Here is a 20,785-nt window from a genome sequence, read left to right as displayed (position 1 = left end):
ATACTTGATAGGCAGCTCTTGAATTATTCACACTGGGAAAATCCTCCAAGCAAATCGTCAAAATTGAAATTCAAAGCTTCGGAAAATTCGGATCTGAAATGGAAAAAAAATGACAAGCGAGGAAAAAAACCATCTAACCTGGTCAAGGCCTACTTACCGGGTATGATGTAAATATAATATTTTCATTTGATTGAACAATTTCTATGCAGAGGAAAATTATGCCGACACTTGAGGTGACGAACCATTCAAAGTTTGTTTAGAAAATACCTAAATGTAACATTCTTAACACTCTTATTCTTATGCCGACACTTACAGTGACGAACCATCCAAAATTTGTTGAATAAAGTGAACCTTTCGCAAGTCTACACCTGTAGTGTCGAACCATTCAAAAAAAAAATAGTTACAAAAATAAAGGTAAAACAATGGGGTGTTTTGCAAAAAAAAAAGTTATATACAAATAATTCATGAATCAGAGTTTATGTCGACACTCACAGTGACGAACCATTCATAGTTTGTTGAAAAATCATATTTACGATTAAATTTGCAGTCATACATATTTTATAGATTAGAAATAGTAGCATGAAACGAGCTCACCAATTGATCCGTCATCCTTGACTGAGCAGCAACAATCCACTTTCAGCTTCACTCGTTTGATCGGCAATATAAAAGCACTCAGAGAAAATAGGCGCGCGACCCGAGAGGGAAAACAACTGACGACTTCTCGGGATTTCTTGACGCACTGCCCAGGAGCAAGCGTCAAGGTCGAAGGATCAAACACTACTCCAGTACAAATCGAAAGAATAACCTATGTTTAAAAGAAGGAAAAACACTAGCACATCGTTGGCAACCCAGAAATGAACCAACTATTAGCTTAGATTTAGAGTCTCGATGTGCGTCACATGTTCGTCCTGAATTAACGGATCGTTTAAATTATTCTCTTTGGACACTAATCTAGCGACAAACATAACGTGCGGCCACATCATAAAGATCAACAAATTAATTAGTCGATCAGTTATTGGGCCACACTTATGAATCCTACTCATCAGCGTTGAAGCAATTCGATTTGAATAATCGTACCGTAATAAACGACCCGTTCGGCCAAGTGGCATTCGGCCAAATGACATTCGGTCAAACGGCATTCGGCCAAATGGCATTCGGCTAAATGGCATTCGGTCAAATGACCGGACACCACTTTGTCATAGATTAAGCACTAGTCAATCTGGTAATCCAGACAAGACATTGCCATATATCAGTATCATCGTAATTCTCAATGAATCTGTCAAGGATTTCAGTGGATCTCCCAAAAAATTTGTCTTATACAGTGGGATTCCGTTTTTGGCATGCTCCGTTTTTGGAGTGCTCCGATTTTGGCACCCCCCGATTTTGGCAACAAAATGGATCCGTTTTTGGCAGCATTTTTCAATACCATTAAAATTTGTAAATTTTTGTAAATATTATCGTGTCTGTTGCTTTAGTCACTTGAATAGCATGTCAACTCCACACCGATTACATTCCAGATCTTCATTTTCGTCGATGTTTCCCCAAATCTCACCAACTACTAAGGACTCGCGTACGCGCTTATTTACTTCAGAATGGTCATTGGTCATACATAGGCAACGTTTCATGAGACCAATAAGCTCCACCAGTATCTCAACTTAAGACCATTCTTTTTTCATAGGCATTCATATTGAGGGACCAGCCCACTTGAGTCTGCTAGTACACTGTTCGAACGAAACGTGTAAATTTCTGAGACATATAATGCACATAATCGGAGCGTGGTATTAAATGGACATTTACATGGTATGTCATGTAAACTTCAATTATATTTCATGTAATCCGGCAGGATTCTATGTGGTTACGTGACATATAACACAAATTTACATGATTCAAGACTTAAATTTACATGACGTCGTGTTTACATCGCATAAATAAAGTTTACATGACGTGTAATCTTAATTATTTTTAACTGTGTAGGTGATACAATAAAAAAACACTGTTCTTCAGATTTAGAACAGTTTGTTCGAACAAAGCACCAGCACCGACATAAGAGCAACGAAAAATCAATGACTCACACAGAGTTACAATCATAAATTTTGTCTCGCTGTCTTTATTATTATGGATTTATATTCATTGCGTATGTAAAAACACACCGCAATAATAGATACAAATATGTACAGCAAAATGTCGTGTATCATAACTTTTTTTAAATTTCATTAAATAACATGACAAATGCGACTACAGTCCAAACTACAATTTATTTTCAATAATACCATTGGAGCGTGCGATAAATACGACTGAGAGTGTTTTTACTTTTTGTCTGTGGTATTGGTGTGTATATTGATCTTTCTGCGTCAACTATTTAAAGCTACGTTCTCTCTTTTCTATAGACTCTATAAGGCGTTAGATTTGTTAAGAGACGATCCAGAATTCTGTACAAGATTGTTAATCAAGAATACGGGTCTCAACATCATCAAAATGTTCCTTACGAGCTGAGTCTATGAGTTTCCTAACTGTACCCTGGAGAATCCTTAAGGGATTCTTCGTTCTTGTGGGACTTTTCAGAAATTTTAACGAATTCATAAGGATATCTGCAGATTCCAAGTGGACACTGAGAGCTTCTCGAGGGATCGTTAGAGTGTATAACTGGTTATGGAGGATTATGTCCAAAATCTGGTGATTCCTAATAAACTCTAGGGCGTCTTGTAAATTTTAAGCGGGATAATGTGAATTTCTAGTAATATTTTTAATATTTTCGGCGAAAGCTTGAAGATTTTAAAAAGGTTCCCAGAGGAAGTTGAGGTGTGCTAGTGGTAGCCTAATAATAATAAACTTTTATTTTTTTTCATCGGAGGCTTGAGAATTTACGGCAACATCGCAGCGGAATTCCAAGATGTTAACTCATAGCAAAATCCTTAGCAAGATCCTGAGAACTCTATGTGAGATCCTACGGATGCTTGGCAAGATGCTTCAGGGACCTGAAGATTCCTATAAGGTTCTTGAAGTTTCATAACAGGTGCCTGTAAATTTCAGTTGATTTCATAAGGCAGGTGTAAAACATATATCAAGCTGAATTAAAAATTATTTCAAGTAAAAATTAAATTCTACACAATTACAAGACATTTATGCATCTTCTCATGTTTATGTTTGCCCTTTTGATACAGTCAACCATTCATTATAAAATGCTTCACTTTATCAGAAACATAAATTGAAGGAGCAATTCTAAACTTACCGAATTATTCAGATTTTATGCTAAAGTCCAAAAGTTAAACTGATTTTAAATTTTCATTTAATTAGAAAAAAAAGTCATGCCGTTTTGCAATACCCAGCGCTTTTGATTCGCAAATACGTCTTTAAAAGAAAACATTTTTGTTTTCGTTTTCTCTCATAGTTTTAAGAAAATGTCCAGTTCTTCAATAAAAGTCACTTATGCGATTATTGGTTTTACCAGGCCCTCTTATACAAAAATTATGCATAAAGCTTCTAAAAAATAATTGAAACGCGACCAGAAAATCGTTTGCCAGATTTAATATTACGGAGCTATAGATTCATAGCATAGTACAGTAATGACCCGATTTTGTCAGCCCCTTTTTGCAGAGAGCTTTTTGCTCCCACGGTTTGAATTTCAAATTTTCTCCAAATCTCATTCAACTCAGTCAAAGTTATTATAAATATGCATAAAATAGTGAAGAAAGAATTATGATAACTTGTTTTATTTTTGAAGGAGAGCTGAAAAAAGTTATGAAAAAGGGGCTGACAAAATCGGGTCATTACTGTATAACCCTTCGGGAAAATGCTTCGAAGTGAACCTTTTCGAAGTCTCTACGCCTTATGATTCCATAAAAATGATGTATTAACATTGTAATGATGCTTTCAAAACCAATAGTTGAAAAATAAAATTTGAAATATGGGTTCCGATTTTGGCACGGTTCCGTTTTTGGCTACTGAAAATTTCAACTTTGTTGCCAAAAACGGAATCCCACTGTATATTGTTTTGGTTCAGCTTTTTGACAACCTCTACAAATCTACTGAGAATTTCAAGAAAATTCAGACAATTATCTTTTCTATAATTAGCAAAAAACCCTTTTTTTTAATTAGGTACCTGATAAGTAAACTTTCAAGAGACTTTCGAGGAACTGATCAATTATCATCTTGATTCCCATTAGGATTCCTGCAAAGATCTCATTAAAAAAGTGATGCGAAGTACGAGTTGTCAGGCAGCCTTGCACTTGCTGGAAAAAAAATCTTTCGCTTATATTTAGTATAGTATAGTATAGTATAGTAGTATAGTGCTAGAAATTGAAACAAACAGATATTCTTATGTTTGAAATACACATTTTTCAGATGCGTTTCCACATTCCCGGGTGTTTCCCGTATTTTTCCCGGTAATTTGTTATTCCCAGATTTTTTTCCAGAATTCCGGATGTATGGACACTCTGAATCTACCTAATAGGGGTAGTTTGGCATAATTAGCCAAATTAGGGTAAATGCATTTTTCTCATGCTCAGTTGAAAGGACTCAGTTTTGATTTGAATCAACCCAAATTAAGGTCATTTTTTCTAATGGCTTCAAAGGCAAACTACCTTATGCCAACCTTGGAAATTTGGCCTTTGAATTATTGGACGCTACTACGGTTTTGCGTTGAAACAACTCAAGTTTGAGTAGATCCGCATTTCCGTGCGCAGTTCTAATGAACTGAAACCACATAATTTATCCAACAATTGCAAATTTTGATAAAGATTCGCAGAAGGTCATAAAATTTATAAACGGTCACCAAGTGCCATTCCCATCGACGCATTTCACACGTTTGCCATACAAACCAAAGAGCTTCCACAACATAAAACCAAATTTCGTCATGTTGTTCAACTCTCCCCCATCTGTCACGATGCATCTCTCTCGTTGGTTGAGGTAATTGTTACCACGCGACACACACCAACTGCTCGTGACCATCGCAGCAACCCGTCCGTCAGTCAACCAAAGTGCGGTATTTTTGCGAACTCTCTTTGAAGACCGTTCGTGGCCTGCCTCTCTTGTATGTTACCATTTCATCAATGAAAATGAACGCGTCATCGCAACGGCATGAATGAATCCAAGCCGCGGGGCTTCGTAGAATGGTGAAATGGATCGCCGGAATCCTTGAAAGAGAGACCTCCTTTTTCGGAGCATGATGTGAGCATAATCACGTATTTAGGATGTGAATCATCCACCAACAGCCCCGATCCGGAATCAGAACTCCCATCATGATCAGGTGGCTTAATTTCGATGGAGATCACTTAGCAACAGCTACCGCCGCATTCCTTGATGAATTGATGCTCCGGTATCGGACTCTTCTTTGGTGTGTCTCTTGAGAGCCGATTTTCGTGCGCTTCGTGATTCATCATGACAATGCTAAATATTCATGTAGGTTGGATTGGTGTGAATCCGTATGGGAGGGGTTTTTCAGAGCTACATGTTTAGACTTGCTTGTGTTGCATCATACCTTTTTTGTGTTCGTTGACCTATAATTACCACGATCGAGTTGCTAGGTGGCGGGAAGTGCTGTGTGAATATCCAAGAATGTTTTCCTGGAAAAGACTGTGCCTACTTTGACGGGCCCTCACAATTGTTTGTTCCGGTTGGAGATACTTTTTGGGATGGATGATTTGGCACAGAGATTGATCAATGATCATTGATATTGAGTTTTCGTAACCACTGCACACGATTGAAGGGACTTCTTATCAAGATCACGTGTATTATTATAACTAACGTAGTGCCAACATCACATGATCTTGAAACGTTGATCGATAGTAAACAGTAGCATCTGATCAGTACTCAACGATCGACGGTTCAGATTAGAGCCTCCAATTTACCGCAATGCAGTTCCACATCGTATTATTCATGTTGGCAATGCTGACAACGGGTAATTTTAACCTGCCTCAATAGAATTTTATTATCTCACCTATAACTAATTTTGTTAAGCCCTGTGCAAGCCCGCTTCGGAGGAATCCAATGAACGGTACAGCTCCAAAGAACGGGACGCCATCGAACAGTTGAAAGAACACTTTGAAGATGCCTGCACCCGAAATAGTGATTCTGCCGTCACCTACGCCGAAGTCATGGAAGCCGTTGCAGAAACTACCACTTGTTTCGGGTTCAAAGTAGATTTCGGAATTCTGCTGACCGAATGGAGGAACCTCGACAAGACGAACAGAGCAGCATTCTTCGAGAAATACTGTCCAGTGATTAAGAACATTTCTACGGAATGTCTCGAACCGGTGGGGGAGCTCAGCAAGCTGTGCTTGGACCCGGGAGCTCAACGCGTAGAGGCACCCGATTTTCCTCTGTATCTTTTGCCTCAGGTGGTGGATTTGATGTGCGAGGACAGTGGAGCCATTTTGTTAGGTAAGTCGAGTCGAGTCAAGGCTTACTAAAAATTCGACAACCTTCAGATTAGCCTGATTCTAAATTGTACATTTTTTTATTATTAACAGCTGGTAATAGCGAAAATCCAACCGAGTGCTTCGGAAACTACTTCAGCTACATCCAGCGGTGTATGAAGAACTATGTCAGCGAAACAAACGCCAAAAGCCGACAGAAGTATGCCGAGCCAGAGTGCAGGTATTTGTTGCATGCTGGTATAATCTAGCGTTAAGGCTTTCGGTACAAAGAGCGATTTCGTTTCAGAGTTCTGGAGGAGTCACGTGACTGCGTGCTGAATAAGCTTTCCGATTGTGGTAACTCGAAACTGATACGGTTCTTCGATGTGCCTTATACAGCAATAGTGAAGGAGACGGAGTGTAAAAATGTGAGATTTAAATATAGTATTCGTACTACATTTAAAATGCAGTTAAATAATCATTTCATTTTGTTTCAGTTCCTACGCATTCCTGAATTTTCGTAAGAGATAATTGTAACTATTAAATACATATTGTTGAATAAATTTCCTCTATAAACACTCATACAATAGAATTAGAACATTTATACCACGTTACTTAAACCCTTTAGGTGATTATAGAGCAAAGCCACACCTCAAATTTTCAAGAGCACAAGACTTGAGACTCAAACAGCGCTCCGCGTTGAAAATTTATCCCATTAGTCACCACCAGCAAGGAAGCAATTTGATTGGTTTTCAACGCGAACTGTTGTCAGATTCTCCAGTCTTGTGCACTTGAAAATTCGATGCTTGGCTTCGTTTTATAATCACCTTAAACCTCTGCATCATTATTTTTTCCCAAAAATTAATGAAATGGTAATAACGATGTTGTTTACGATATTCCATAATGGTCCAGAAAGCAGATGTACGCGGAAAAATGCATTGAGAGCTTCACAATGAAACTTCAGACGAAAGCTGTCTTCTACAAAGTTGTTTGTATTAGTTAGGCCCTCTGCTTAAAAATTATTTTTTTTAATAAACTCTTTCTAGCGATGCAAAGGCAAAAATCCGTCCAGCCCGCGGGCCGCAACATATTTTCAACTTAACTGCACGCTAGTGAAGTGTTTGGTGTAAAGTCGATTTTGTATACATGGATTAATCAGATATAATACCAAGCTTCAGGCATTGCAGAATTCGCTCTCATTTGAGTATGAAGCACGATCAAAGTAAGCAAAGAAAAACATCCCATCTGTTGCGGTCCACGATCGTCATTGTATCGCAAGGTGTAACAAGTCTGATAAATGGGAGCAGCGAGCGAGAGCCCCAAAGAGAGAGCGATGATAAAATTTATTTTTCACGCTTGTTTACCGTTGGGGATAGGGTTTTTTTTACTGGCACGATAAACAATCCACGAACCTCCAATAGCAATAGTGTCCCCCAAGCTTGGAGCATGTTTAGAGGGATTTTATCATGCACTACTATCCCCCCAATCTGATCAAAGTTGTAGCAGTTGCGATAAACAGTCTCTCATAATGTGCAGCATGTTATGATAGTTACAGAGAGCGATACGTGACAGATTCTCTCAATTTTCTCAGGATTCAATCCCTGCCAAGCTTTCATTTGAGAAAATAATACCTCAGGTCGAACTATTATTGCTAACGCACCAAAAAAGAGGCAAAAAGGTTGAGCAGACCAGTTGTAGACCATTCAATTTCAAGCAACTTTACTAGAAAGTTTTTCGGTATGATCGATTGAGAGTTTTTTCCTATTTTGACAAAGGGTGGTTCAAAGAAAACTGATTTTCTACCTCTAGCGTATTCATCATTGTACTACCAATGTTCGTATAGTCGACGTGTTCAGACAGGGTCCTTTGGTTTAACACCATTTGGTCGAATGCCGTTTGGCCGAAAAAATGACACTAAGGAGAAAATTTAAGCAGTATGTCAGAAACAAGATGTGATGCTCAATGCATTGCTCATATTTCGTATAGGATGATGATATGTTATGAATCAAACAGTGCAGAATGCTACTGTGATTCTACTAAACCATGGAATGACATTCCTGTCTAATTTGAAATTCTATCGGCCAATTCGATTGTACCCCGTTTGGCATGAAGTCGTTTGGCATAAAGCCGTTTGACATAAAGTCGTTTAGCATAATGGCCGTTTGGTATAATGAGTGATTTATAATGAGCAAATTCCAAAACAATATGTTATACCTTTAAGAATAACCTCTTTCGAGTAATGGCACGATGCCAAATTCTGCCAGAAAATCGTAGGACCATCGTGAGACCTCAGAAGAGGAAGTAGACGCTTTTGGAGATTTTCCTTTAGGTTTACCTGCCCATTGACCGTTCCAGTTGTCACAGATGGGGTGCTCTGCTTTCCACACAAGCAAATTGCTTGACAAATGATGTTATTTGGCAAACTTTGAAATCTTCTGCTTTTTAACGTCCCTAGGGACATTGAATTTATGATGAGCAGTGAAAAACTGTAGAACCGGAAGCTGCCGGAAGTCTGCTTTTTTATTCGTCTCATCATCCATAACGAGGAAATGTGATTTCGTCAACATCTGGCTGTAGAGTTTCCGTGCACGTGTTTAACCTACCGTATTCTTACGTTTATCGCGATAAGGCGCTATTTGGACTGGCCCAGCTCAGTATGGGAATTATTTCTTAGGGTTAGAAGAAGACTTCCTGGAAATTTCAGCTCATTTGGTCGTTCCATGAGCTGGCGCATTTGAATTGAAGTTAATATGGGATTTCCAGCTCAAATATATGGAAAACAGCACATCATCTACTGTTTGGTTCAGGAAAATTATTGATCACGTTCAATTGAGCCCAGAATGTCAAAAACACTACTTGATACCATAGCGAACAATACTGTAGAAGATTGTATCATGATTCAAATTGATAAAGTTGGTGTTTTACCCATTTGAAGTAGATCTGCAATACTGCTCTGTATTTCTTCAACATATCATGATGGTTAGCACTATGCTCATCATAGCCACCTATGACGCTGGGCGAGCTTCTGCACAAGGCGCATGCATATATGTGATTGTACGTGAGTTCTGATCTAAGCCTAACTTTCAATAACTGAAATCTTTATGAAAATGCGCTTAAATTCAGATACCACTTTCTGCAATTATGTTCATTAGGGTACCAACTAGTGTATTTGTCATTCTGGGAACAATTGAACACGATAAACTAGTATACATAACAAAAAAGTGGCAAAGGGTCAATTTTCAATATATTTGAAACGTTATCAAACTTCGATTTGAATGCGCCAGCTGGTGGCGCAACCAATTGAGTTGAAATTTTGAGAGACCTTTTTTCTTACCCCAAGGCACATATCTAAGGGGTGACCCATTGAGTTTTCCAACTTTTTTGTTTAAGGGCCAGTCTAGTATGCAGTCCTTCACGTTTTTCGCATCTTGCACGAAAGTTAAGGATAGATTCAGTTTCTTCGCTACATCTTGAATTGAACTGTTGGGATTCCCCTTGAAAGCTTGAGCTATCCGTTTGTGATGCTTAGCACTTTACGGAGATCCATTTTTCTTTCCGATCGATGATTAAACGTTCGTGGTACCGATTTAGAACACGAGACACCGTAGAATGTACCATTCCTAGCTTTCTGCTGAAGGCACGATGAGATATATCCGGATTTTCGTGGTACATGCGCACAATTTCTATGCACCGCTGCTGTTCTCCCGTCTCCATCTTCCCAACGATTGCACATGTGCTCATGAAACTTACACAGCGTAAACAAATACACATTGAACAAACTACACCCAAAATTACAATAGAAAATACCCAACGGGTAAAAAGTTACATCCATCTTAAAGTGGTGCAATTTGATTCCTCCTCCACCTTTTATCATTCGGTCAAACAACCCACTCGGCAAAATAGCATTCGACCAAAAGGCATTCGGCCAAACGACGTTCGGCTAAACGGCTGGATACCTAGTCGACGTAAGCGCTACTGACGTTTTAAGCATGATTTTGTTATCTCAACGGTAAATAATCAATACTTTCAGCAGTCTAAGCCGATTTCCTTTGTAATTTTCTCGGACATTCGCAAAACAAATACGGATCTGTCTCAATCACACGACGCGACGCGAGACTAGGGTGACCATTAGAGTGGTTCAAAAAGTCGTTTTTGCTCCACACCGATCATTCGATTCTAGAGCAAATTCTGTGTGTCCTCCCAAAATTTGAGCTCATTTGGATGAAAACTGAGACTGCACAAGCCTTTTAAAGTTTGTATGGGAATTACTATGGGAAAAGCAAGCAATTCATTCAATCGGTCATTGTGTTTGCCCATGTGCTCTTGGGGATTAGAATTATGTTGATTCTGTGAGATACAATAATCAGCTACAACTTTGCCGAAGACCGTTTTTAAATCGGACGCCCCGGTAATTAGTTATTGATTTTTGAATGAGTTGTAAAACTTTGGCTATAATTAATTGGCTGTTCTGCAGGCATCACTGGATATATGCAGTAAAACATAGTAGCCATGATGTGTGCGTGCTATCTCCGCGCCAGGTGCACCAATGTTGCCTGTTTAGAAGTTGAATGAGCACTGCTGAAGAATTTGTGACTGGATATAATTCAATAACTTATTACTGAGACCAGGGTTGTTATTAGTCACCGGATTCGACAGACCATCAGTGACGGTGATGAAAAATAAAAAGTTTTCGTCACTACCTCAGCTCAGCGGAACGAACGACGCCCAACTACCAGCTACCAAGCAACTCGTCGCGACGAAAAATCTTTGCCGTTTTTCTCTGTTTGTATTTTCGTAGAACATGTTCAACTTGAATAAAAAGGCAGACAAATAATCGGTGCCAAATGAAAGGCCGACCAAAAAGGAACTCGCAAAAAAAAACATAAGCGCGCTTCCGGAGTTGAACAAAAAACCTTTAGATTATCGGTAGCACGCGCCTACCGGCATGGCTAACACAGCTGCTTGAAATGTACTTGCCCAATTGCTAATACAAGACACCTTGTTGACTAGTAGTTCGTAGCTCAGATTCTCTTTGTCTGCAATTGTGTGTTCGTTGACGATTAGAAACTTATGTTGGTTCAGTGCGGAGGGGTGACGGGAAGAGTGACGAAAAATATTACTCGTGGACTTTTTGCGGCTTTGTTTCGTCGTGGTCTCCTTGTCAGTCATTGGAGACAGAGAAAATGACGATCTTTTACGCACTGAATATTTTTTTCAATTTTTCGTCATCGGTCAGTGATGGAACCGATGGTTACCAACCCTGACTGAGACGTCCGATTTGAAAACGGTCTTCGGCAAAGTTGTAGCTGATTATTGTATCTCACGGAATCAACATTGGCATTGGCTTTGGCATTGGGGATTTTTCTCAGCCGATTTGTCTGAAACTTTTCAATAAAAAGCATTTTAATACGATGCATGTTGTGGCCAAATATGAAGTCAGTAGCTTTCAGTTTAACAACTTCGAAGTTGGCCGTAAAACTACGATTCATAATTAAAAGCAAGTATTTATCGAGCAACGGACTCATGTTCCGTAACCGGTCGTTTGAGAACGTCGCGACCCATTGGAAGCCCACACAATAGAAACCTCAGCCAGCACAGTTGCTGGCTAGTGTGATGTGCTATTTCAATACCTAAAAAATAATGCGCTCTCGGGCTAGGCATTGGATATCAATAGAAACGTTGTGTTTGGATGGGCATCTAATTTCTTTCGAAAGAGGTGCACTTTGCGAAAAGGACCACGTGATTATTGAGCTGAAATCGAATTCAGGTTAACTTCTGCGTTCATGAGTCCTCTCATGGCGTAGGGGTAACGCGCTCTAACTAGAGATCAGGGAGTCGTGAGTTCGATTCTCACTGAGAAGACGTGTAACTTTTTCGCAAAACTTCACATCAATTTGTCCATTTAATCCAATGGCAAAGTATATGTAATGTAAAGTTTTTCGGTAGTTTTTACAAAACGTTGTAACTAGCCTAGGGACACATAGTTATTGCATCGAGTGAGATTCAGTTAAAAGTAATTGACAAAAAGCCACAAATTAATAAAACATAAAGCTGGGGAAAGCTTGTAATGTAAAGTAACGTGTCACTTCTGATTGTCAGGTATGAGAATGCGTACAAATTCTTAAATATAACTAGGTAGTCTTTTACTAAGACAATAAGAATCCTTTAGGAATCTGTCGAGGTTCTTAGAATATTAATTTAGATATCCCACGAAATCCTGCAGATTACTGCATAAATTTACCGACAACCTTAAAAAAAAAAAAAAAAAAAATTAGTGTCTGACCAAGATTTCGCTAAATTTATTTCATAGAGTCTAATAAAAACTAAAATGAAATCTACCTAGAACCTTTTGTGAGATTTAGAAGACATCATAATGCCCCAGGAAATAGTAGTAGCATTCCACGAAGGATCTCGCCAGGAGTCCTACAAAAAATCAATCAAAGTTTTTGGGAGAAATCCGTCAAAGATTTTCTTTGGAAACCGACAGTTTTTACTAAACGATTCTCTAAAACTTTCGTAAAGGATCTCTCCAGAAACTTTGATTAGACATGGTGTGCAGCACAAGATTATATTATTTTCTTTATTAACGAGGCTTTCAGCCCGTGGCTGGTCACCTCAAAGCAACACGTACACGAGATGTTATTGAAACGAAGATAGGAAATCCCGTGGTTGCTACTATCTGTGCTGAAAAAGCAGGGCAAATCCTAAAATATGAAAAATAAATCAGGACGCCTCAAAAGAAACTAAAAATCAGGACATTTCCTGCTAAATCAGGACGGATGGTAGCCCTACACTAATAATGACACAACACTAATGTTTCTTACAAGCGTTAAAAGGACTTATGAATTATCTTTTTAACGACCGGTTTCGAGCTTGATGTTGCCCATCATCAGGACAATGTCCTCGATTCACACCGACAGAGCTGTCCAAATCTTTTTCGGAACATTTCTACAACCCTTTGAACTTTTCATGTTAGTGTGATTTTTTTCGGCAGTCTTTCCCATAAGAACTGCAATTTGAACTGTTGTACTAATATTGGCAACTCGAAAGCAACCGCGTTTTGAATCGTATTTACTTCAATTATTGACAACTCAGGCAAAATTGTATGTTCAGTCTTGAAAAATGTGAAACTAACAGAACATGTTAGTGTGTACATTGGAATGTCTAGAAAGAAAAAAAAAACAGTGAATGTCTCGTTTCAATTTTGATTGCCGATAATAGTCGAATGGTGCCGACTACGCTCAATTTTGTAGTTAGAATGCTGAAATTGTCAATGCGCTTACGTCGACTATGCGAACATGAAAAAACGTGTTATCTGATGACTGAAAGAGCTGACTATCTTTTTCCGTCAAGAAGTTATGGGGCTCTGCACAAAAATCATTCGGTCTCTTTAAATCCCTCTGTGAAATCAGTTAACAACAAAACGGAGAAAATTAACCCATATCCGCCCAGCGTCCTAAAAATAGGACAGATGCCCCGAACGCCCAGCGTCCTATAAATAGGACAGTACTTGTAGTGCAAATATCTTGAGAATAAAGAGGTTTAGAAGAAAACTGTCTTCTGCAAAGTTGATCACAGGACTGCTGACTTCCACTTGGTAACTATTTTAATTCAGAATTAACTCACCAGGTGGCGCACAGACGCCAACAAATGTCGCATTTATAAGCAACATATGAAACAACTTTCCAGCGTACAAATATTTGCTTCGTTTATATCTCAGTCCAGCGATGAGATACAAAATTGGTGTCTTCGACAATGTTGAACAACTAAATAATACCTATTCGCATAGAACCTTACAAATTCGGAAAACACTCCCAAGATGGCGCTAGTGAGCCAAAACTTTATTTGCTTATATCTTAGCCCAGTTATGAGATACAAAATTGTTGTCTTCGACAATGTTGAACAACTAAATAATACCTATTCGCATAGAACCTTATAAATTCGGAAAACACTCCCAAGATGGCGCTAGTGAGCCAAAACTTTATTTGCTTATATCTTAGTTCAGTTATGAGATACAAAAATGGTGTCTTCGATAAAGTTGATCAACTAAATGAGAACTATTCGTCTAAAACCTTATTTGTTCGGAAAACACTCAAAAGATGGCGCTAATGGTCGAACATTTTGATTGTTTATATCTCAGTTCAGTGATGAGATACAACATTGGTGTCTTCGACAAATGTGTTCAACTGAATGAGATCTATTCGCCTGAAAACTTATTAGTTCGGAAAACATTCACTGGATTGCGCTAGTGGGCAAATATTGTATTTGCTTGCATCTAAGTTTTGTTATGAGATACAAAATTGTTGTCTTCGACAATGTTGAACAACTAAATGATACTTAGTCACATAAAACCTTATAACACTCACAAGATGGCGCTAGTGGGCGAAGATTTTATTTGTTAATATCTCAGTCAAGTGATTAGATACAAAGTTTATGTCATGGACAGTGTTGAACAATTAAATGAATCCTATTCGCCTAAAACCATATTGATTCGGAAAACACTCACAAGGTGGCGCTAGTGGTCAAATATTTTATTTTTTATATCAGTCCAGCGATGAGACTGAAAAAAAAACGAACTCTCGAAATTGGTATCTTCGACATAAAAGGAGATATTTTCGCTAAAAAACATATTAGCTGGGTATTGTTATTATGTGCGAAACATCAAGGAAACAACCAATAAGAAATTGGTCAGCTTAGATCAAAACAATGGATACTTACTATCGATCCGAGCAACAATCGCTTATTTCGGATGCAATGCTTCTTACGTTTTTAGATGAACCTTGACACCATTTAGATCTTTTGATCTTTTGAAGGGAGTAATGAACGAAAAAAACGACAAATTGACTTATCCATCCATGAACTGAACTCCAAGGGTGAAGGGCGGCTGTCAAATGAGAGTATGACTTAAACGTGGAAAAGTAAAAATTATTTTTCGCAATATTAAAGGTAATAAATGCGCTTGAAAGATATTGTTTACCAGCAGTTATTTACTACGCGCTACTGCAGTGCGTTGTTGCCAATTTAATCAGAAAATTCTACCTTATTCCCAAAATGAATGTTTTCGAGAAAATTGATTACGCCTTCACCATTGTTTGATCGTAGTTTTGTATGGTTGTTTGCTTTTTAGAACCAGCGACGCGTTGAGGTAGCAGTAAAGAGCCTTCCTTGCTGAACTCACTAAGACCAAGAATTGTGACCCAGGTATTCTGGCCAGCTCTAGTGTCAAAAATCTTGGACCGCGTGGATTCGGTTCTATCGGTAAATATGTGAATATATGCATCAGTGATGCAGTAACTTCAACGTTATAGCCGAATAATGTTGGCTTCAAGTATTCACATCTGTAAAGCATGTAATAGTTGGAGTCCAATATTTGACTGTCATTGGACTGCAGAACTAACTTTTGATCAGCACTAACGAAACTCTGATATTGCCAAATATATATTTCAATCACTGTCAGATCCGAGTCACATTGTATACTAATAACTTGACCCAGAAAAAAATATTTTGATAGTTATGTTTCCATTATCAGCTGGCAAGATTTATATAATTTATATAAATCTGAAACATATGTAGGTTTTTTTTTTCTAAATCAAAATATTTGATGTAAGATTTTATTTTGTTTTTGGTATAAATGGTTTAAGTGTGCATAATTGTACATGTACATGTATGGAAATGTATGTATGTCTGTATCTTTCTTACGTGGTAGAGCAGAAATTGAATTGAAGTCACTAAATGATTTAGTTCTGGCATGAACCTTTCGCCTCTGAAATTTTTATTCTTTATGGTGCAATTTCTTTATCAAGGTACGTCCATAAATTACGCCACGCAAAGTTTTGCCATATTCATCCTCCTCAATTTTCCTCTGTTTCACACTTTTTGTATGGATTCCAATGTTTATACGGGTAGTCACGTTTCATTGTAACCCCCTCCTTCCTCTTCTGTACGTGACGTAATTTACGAATTACCCCTCACCAGCAGTTTTTTTTCCAACTTGTTTACATTGTAATGGGTCGAACTGCATGAAAATATATTTGATTAATCTCGAAAATAAACTTATAGAACAGCTAGATATGGACGACACACTTTCAAGAATTTTTTTGGATCCCCACCATAGACTTGAATTTTTTTGGTAAATTAAGGTTTAATTTATGGGAATACGACTATGAATAACAAAAACGGAGCTGAATTCCGATTGTGAGATACCTTGGGCGTTAACGGGTTAATATCACAAATAATTCAAAACATAATTACACAAACAATATTGTGGTCACTAAAACTGCTAAAACACTCGTAGAACGCTAGTGTCGATGTTACCACAAAACGTAATTATTTAATTGTAACTATTTGTTGAAGTTTTTGATTGTTCGTTTAGTGCCATGTTTTGGAGAATGTTTTAGAGCATGGCAAACTAGATGTTGGTCACACGAACTGTCGCAACATTAGCATTCTAAGGCTAATGCTTCTACTACTAAAACATATGTCAACTATCTTTTCCCATGAAAATTCGTGTATTCTCAAGTAAAAAGTCGTCCATAGACTATTTCATTCAAAACTCTGAAAATGGTTCATAGAATACTGTGATATCCAATTTCCCATTTCAGGATTCGCTCGCTCCTGTTACAGGATTCGGGCTCACTTGGGAAACGGAGAAAGACCAAATGCGAAGGGAATGTTTTTCAGGAGCTCTTCTTGCTTCTGCACAGACTCTATTTCAACATAGGGAAAAAAATCTATAATTCGGCCAATTTATGAGCTTTTACGTCAGGTTCATCATCCTTGAAGAATACCTTTCCCAATCCCTAATAGAATTCTCTAAGAAATACCCTCTGGAAGAATCACTGGAAACCTGATGGATGTCCTGAAGTATGTGGTAGGTGTTCAAGCCAAGCGTTTGTCACGTCTTATAAAAAGTTTTGAGGGTACAAAAACGTGACAAAGGGGGGGAAAGGGGGACAAAAAAGTTCAAATTTAGCGTGACATAATTTGGTGTACCATCCCTTTCCCACGTATCGAGCTTAACAATTAGTTTTCTTGGCAGCAGCAAATCAGCCTTAAAATTTGCAAGATTCTCACAGAATTTTTACCAGGATTCCATAACCAAGATTTTAAACGAATTCAATACATACTATTCAAGAATCATGGACTAGATTACAACATAACGCTATATTACATTTTGCCAGAACACTAAACGAATTTATAATAAAATTATGAACAGGTCTTTTGAAATACTTTTTAATATTTTCAAAGAATTCTAGGTGGCATTTCAAAATGGCTATTGAGTGAGATTCTGAAGGAATCATAGGCACGATTCTTTTAAAATCTTGCACATTCTGACCAAGATTTTCGTAAAACCTTGTTCAGAATTTTAGCAGATTTTGGTTCATGCTAACAATATAAGGTTGGATTCAGAACAGAATTCGGAATACAATTTAAAAAAATCCTGAGATCCAAAACTTCTTCGGTAGATTCTTCAAGATTATTATATAATTTTTAAGGGGATTCTCACAATGTCCAGCAGAATCCTTAGCTGCAATTATCTTTTTTCGATTACTTCAAATGATTCACTGATTTTTGTCAGGTTTTATGAACTTCATTTACAGAATTTTGTCAGACTTCATGGGAATTTGTGTGCATTTAAGAATGTGGCCCGCGACACAAAATTATTTCTGCGATTTGGCACGCAGTTCTAAAAGGTTGAGCAGGCCTGACCTAACCGATTTATCAGTTACGCAAGAAAGAAGCTCTTCCATCTTTGAACCAAAATCCAATGGATAAAACAATCGAAACACTTGAAAGGGAAATTAGAACATGGTTCACATGGCGGGTCTGATGTTTTAAAATTAAAGATCAAAAATTAGAGATATATGGACTACCAATGCCTAGAAATTAAATGACATCGAATGGATGATGATTTGTTTCCAATTAAGAAGTAAAAATAGTAGAAACAAAAGAGTACGGCTCTGTGCAGTCTAGGAAGTAATCATTCAACAAAGTTCACTAGCTGACCTGCCCGTCATGAGCACCAATCAATTGAGCAGCCTCCAAACAGAAGTATTATCACCAATCCACTTTATCAAGAGTAAACCTAACGTGGAAACCCGACAAATCGCAAAAACTACCGATACGCCATCATAGAATACGGCTTTTGAGTCAACTGTGTGATCTGATGCTTGTGGCTTGCGGTCACTATCAGACACGAGCTTAAAAACAAAACTGTCCTCGGAAGAGAGTGTATCGATTCAGTTCAGAAATGATGTCCGCGAGGTTGGTTGTGGCTACGCTGGCAGTTGCCATTTGCGGTAGGTCTCAATAATGAAATAAACTTGTATTTTTCCTGGGAAACAACTCATTAAGCTTCCTTGGTCCATGTAGCAACAGCATCAGTAAATGGGTTCGCCATCGGTGACTCAGCTTCCGACGAGGGACAAGAAGTGATCGAATCCCTTGAAAGGCAATGTCTACAGCTAACGGGATCTACGGAAACGTTCGAAAAGCTGGTGGCTGGGTTTTCCTTTGCACCGATGTGCTTCGCAGGACACCTGGATTTGGAAGGACTGGCTGCGGATATCATCGAACTGAACGACTCCAACCGGGCTAAATTTTTCGGCACCTACTGTCCCCAAATGAACGAGTCTTTGCAGTGTATCAATCCACTGTTCGAATTGTTGAGAACGTGCTGGGACGGCGAAGAGCTGGCGATCATGGACATTATGTACAACATGATACCGGAAGCGTTGAATTTGATGTGCAAGGATCATGGAGAGATCTTCTTCCGTAATCGTTGATCGATTGTTCTGCAAAAAAAACTTTTAAAACTAATTCAACACTTCTAAATTTTAGGACTTGAAGGCCCAGAGTACAACAAATGCGTGGAGAAGTTCGACGACTACACTGCGGAGTGTTCCGGCAAGATCTCCAACTCTACCGAGACGATGTACCTGTCCAAGCTCGATGAGGGACAATGTCGTGAGTTGGGTGACTTCCGCGGTTGCATTGCGGAAAAGCTTCAAATCTGCAAGGCACCGGGTATCATCGATTTGATTGATATCTTCTACAAGCCAATGGTGAAAGCCAGTTCGTGTGCAAAGGTAAATGAGTGTAATTTAAGCTTGTCTATAACAAACTTATTGATGATTCATGAATTGCAGTACATCAACTTCGAGCAGCGCGATCCAGTTGAGTCGAACGAAATTTGATCTTTACGTGGAATTTATGTATTTTTTTACTTTAAATAATATAAAAGCTATACTTGTGTATTGAACCATAACTATGCATAGTGAGAAAAACTTTATTAGAAAGAAAAAAACTTTTATGAATGTCAGTAAATGAGATACTTGTACCCATACAAGTAATATTCGTACTTATTCGAATTCCAGTTCGCCTTCCAAGTAAAAGCTTATCAGTGCACATCGTCCTCGTGTACTGTGCTTATAGAAATTATTTTCACTAACATAAGTGTTGATATTATCTACAACAACAAAACAATACTTCTTAGTCCTCTTTTTCACAATCATTGATCCCCTTTCGAAACTTGTAAGGAAAAAGTTGGTTTGAAATTTGTCGCTAAATGTATCAGGGTAAGTTGGAACCTTTGAAATTCCATCAAAATGATGCCGCCAATCGTGGTCAGTATTGCCGGATTCGCTGTAACACGATAAGAAGATCCTCTCGACAACTGCTGGGTTTTGAGGGAAGCTCTAAAGATTCACGAATTGCTTCTAAAACATTTTGAAGAAAAGAACTACAGAATCTCCACTTACGACGAAAAACCGGATCGTTTTGGTCAAGGTCTCTGAAGAGATTAAATGTGAATTGACTGTTTAACTGATTTCTTCCGTTTTTTTAACATTATTATTTCTGGCATTACATCCTAACTGGAACAAAGCCTGCTTCTCAGCTTAGTGTTCTTATGAGAGCTTCCACAGTTATTAACTGAGAGTTTTCTTTGCCACTTGACCATTTTTGCAAGTGAAAAAGCTTCAAAAGCTTGTGTGTTCGCACGGTGTGGGCTCACTTTATGTGTGCTTAATCACTAAAAAACTTTTCCAACTCCTCCTGTGCCTCGATCTCCCCCGGAAATACATCACGCAACTTCATCGGGGGAGGGCTGTGCTCATGCACTTCGTCAGTCTCAGCCTCTAGCTGTTCTGCTAGTTGGAGCTTAATGTCGTCAAAACCGCTACCCAATACGACATTTCTACGGTGTCTCTGCGAATACTCGTTTTGTCCAATTGGCGGTTGAAGATCTCGCCGGAGCTTTGGTCAGCTTTCCGTGCGACGACGCATACTTCCCTTGGGCAGGCCTTGCGTCAGAGCCCTGTTGAACTTCTACTGGACGCTCATGTGCATTTCGTTGCTCTACGACGACTCGTTCTCCGCTGTTGCTGTTCGAACTCTCCAGGTTGACAAGTTGGATGCCAAGGTCGGTCCAA

The 20,785-nt window shown here is 38.5% G+C and overlaps 3 protein-coding genes across 4 annotated transcripts in view; 2 read left to right on the top strand and 1 right to left on the bottom strand.

Moving 5' to 3' along the window:
- Window positions 1–20,785, bottom strand: part of LOC5578216 (ribonuclease P protein subunit p25-like protein) — a 259,804-nt gene that overhangs the window by 140,031 nt on the left and 98,988 nt on the right. The gene's annotated exons all lie outside the window — the stretch shown is intronic.
- On the top strand, window positions 5,456–6,945 carry LOC5578211. The gene is made up of 5 exons (XM_001656805.2): window positions 5,456–5,896; window positions 5,956–6,378; window positions 6,468–6,594; window positions 6,661–6,781; window positions 6,851–6,945. Exons 1-5 carry the CDS (start codon window positions 5,851–5,853, stop codon window positions 6,875–6,877), a joined length of 744 nt encoding a protein of 247 aa, XP_001656855.2. The 5' UTR covers window positions 5,456–5,850; the 3' UTR covers window positions 6,878–6,945.
- Window positions 18,395–19,623, top strand: LOC5578210. Its single transcript, XM_001656804.2, has 4 exons — window positions 18,395–18,652; window positions 18,726–19,127; window positions 19,194–19,441; window positions 19,502–19,623. Exons 1-4 carry the CDS (start codon window positions 18,604–18,606, stop codon window positions 19,547–19,549), a joined length of 747 nt encoding a protein of 248 aa, XP_001656854.2. The 5' UTR covers window positions 18,395–18,603; the 3' UTR covers window positions 19,550–19,623.

The sequence above is a fragment of the Aedes aegypti genome, chromosome 2, assembly GCF_002204515.2.
Source record: "Aedes aegypti strain LVP_AGWG chromosome 2, AaegL5.0 Primary Assembly, whole genome shotgun sequence".
In the NCBI taxonomy this organism is placed as follows: domain Eukaryota; kingdom Metazoa; phylum Arthropoda; class Insecta; order Diptera; family Culicidae; genus Aedes; species Aedes aegypti.
This window is presented reverse-complemented; position numbering and strand designations above follow the sequence as displayed.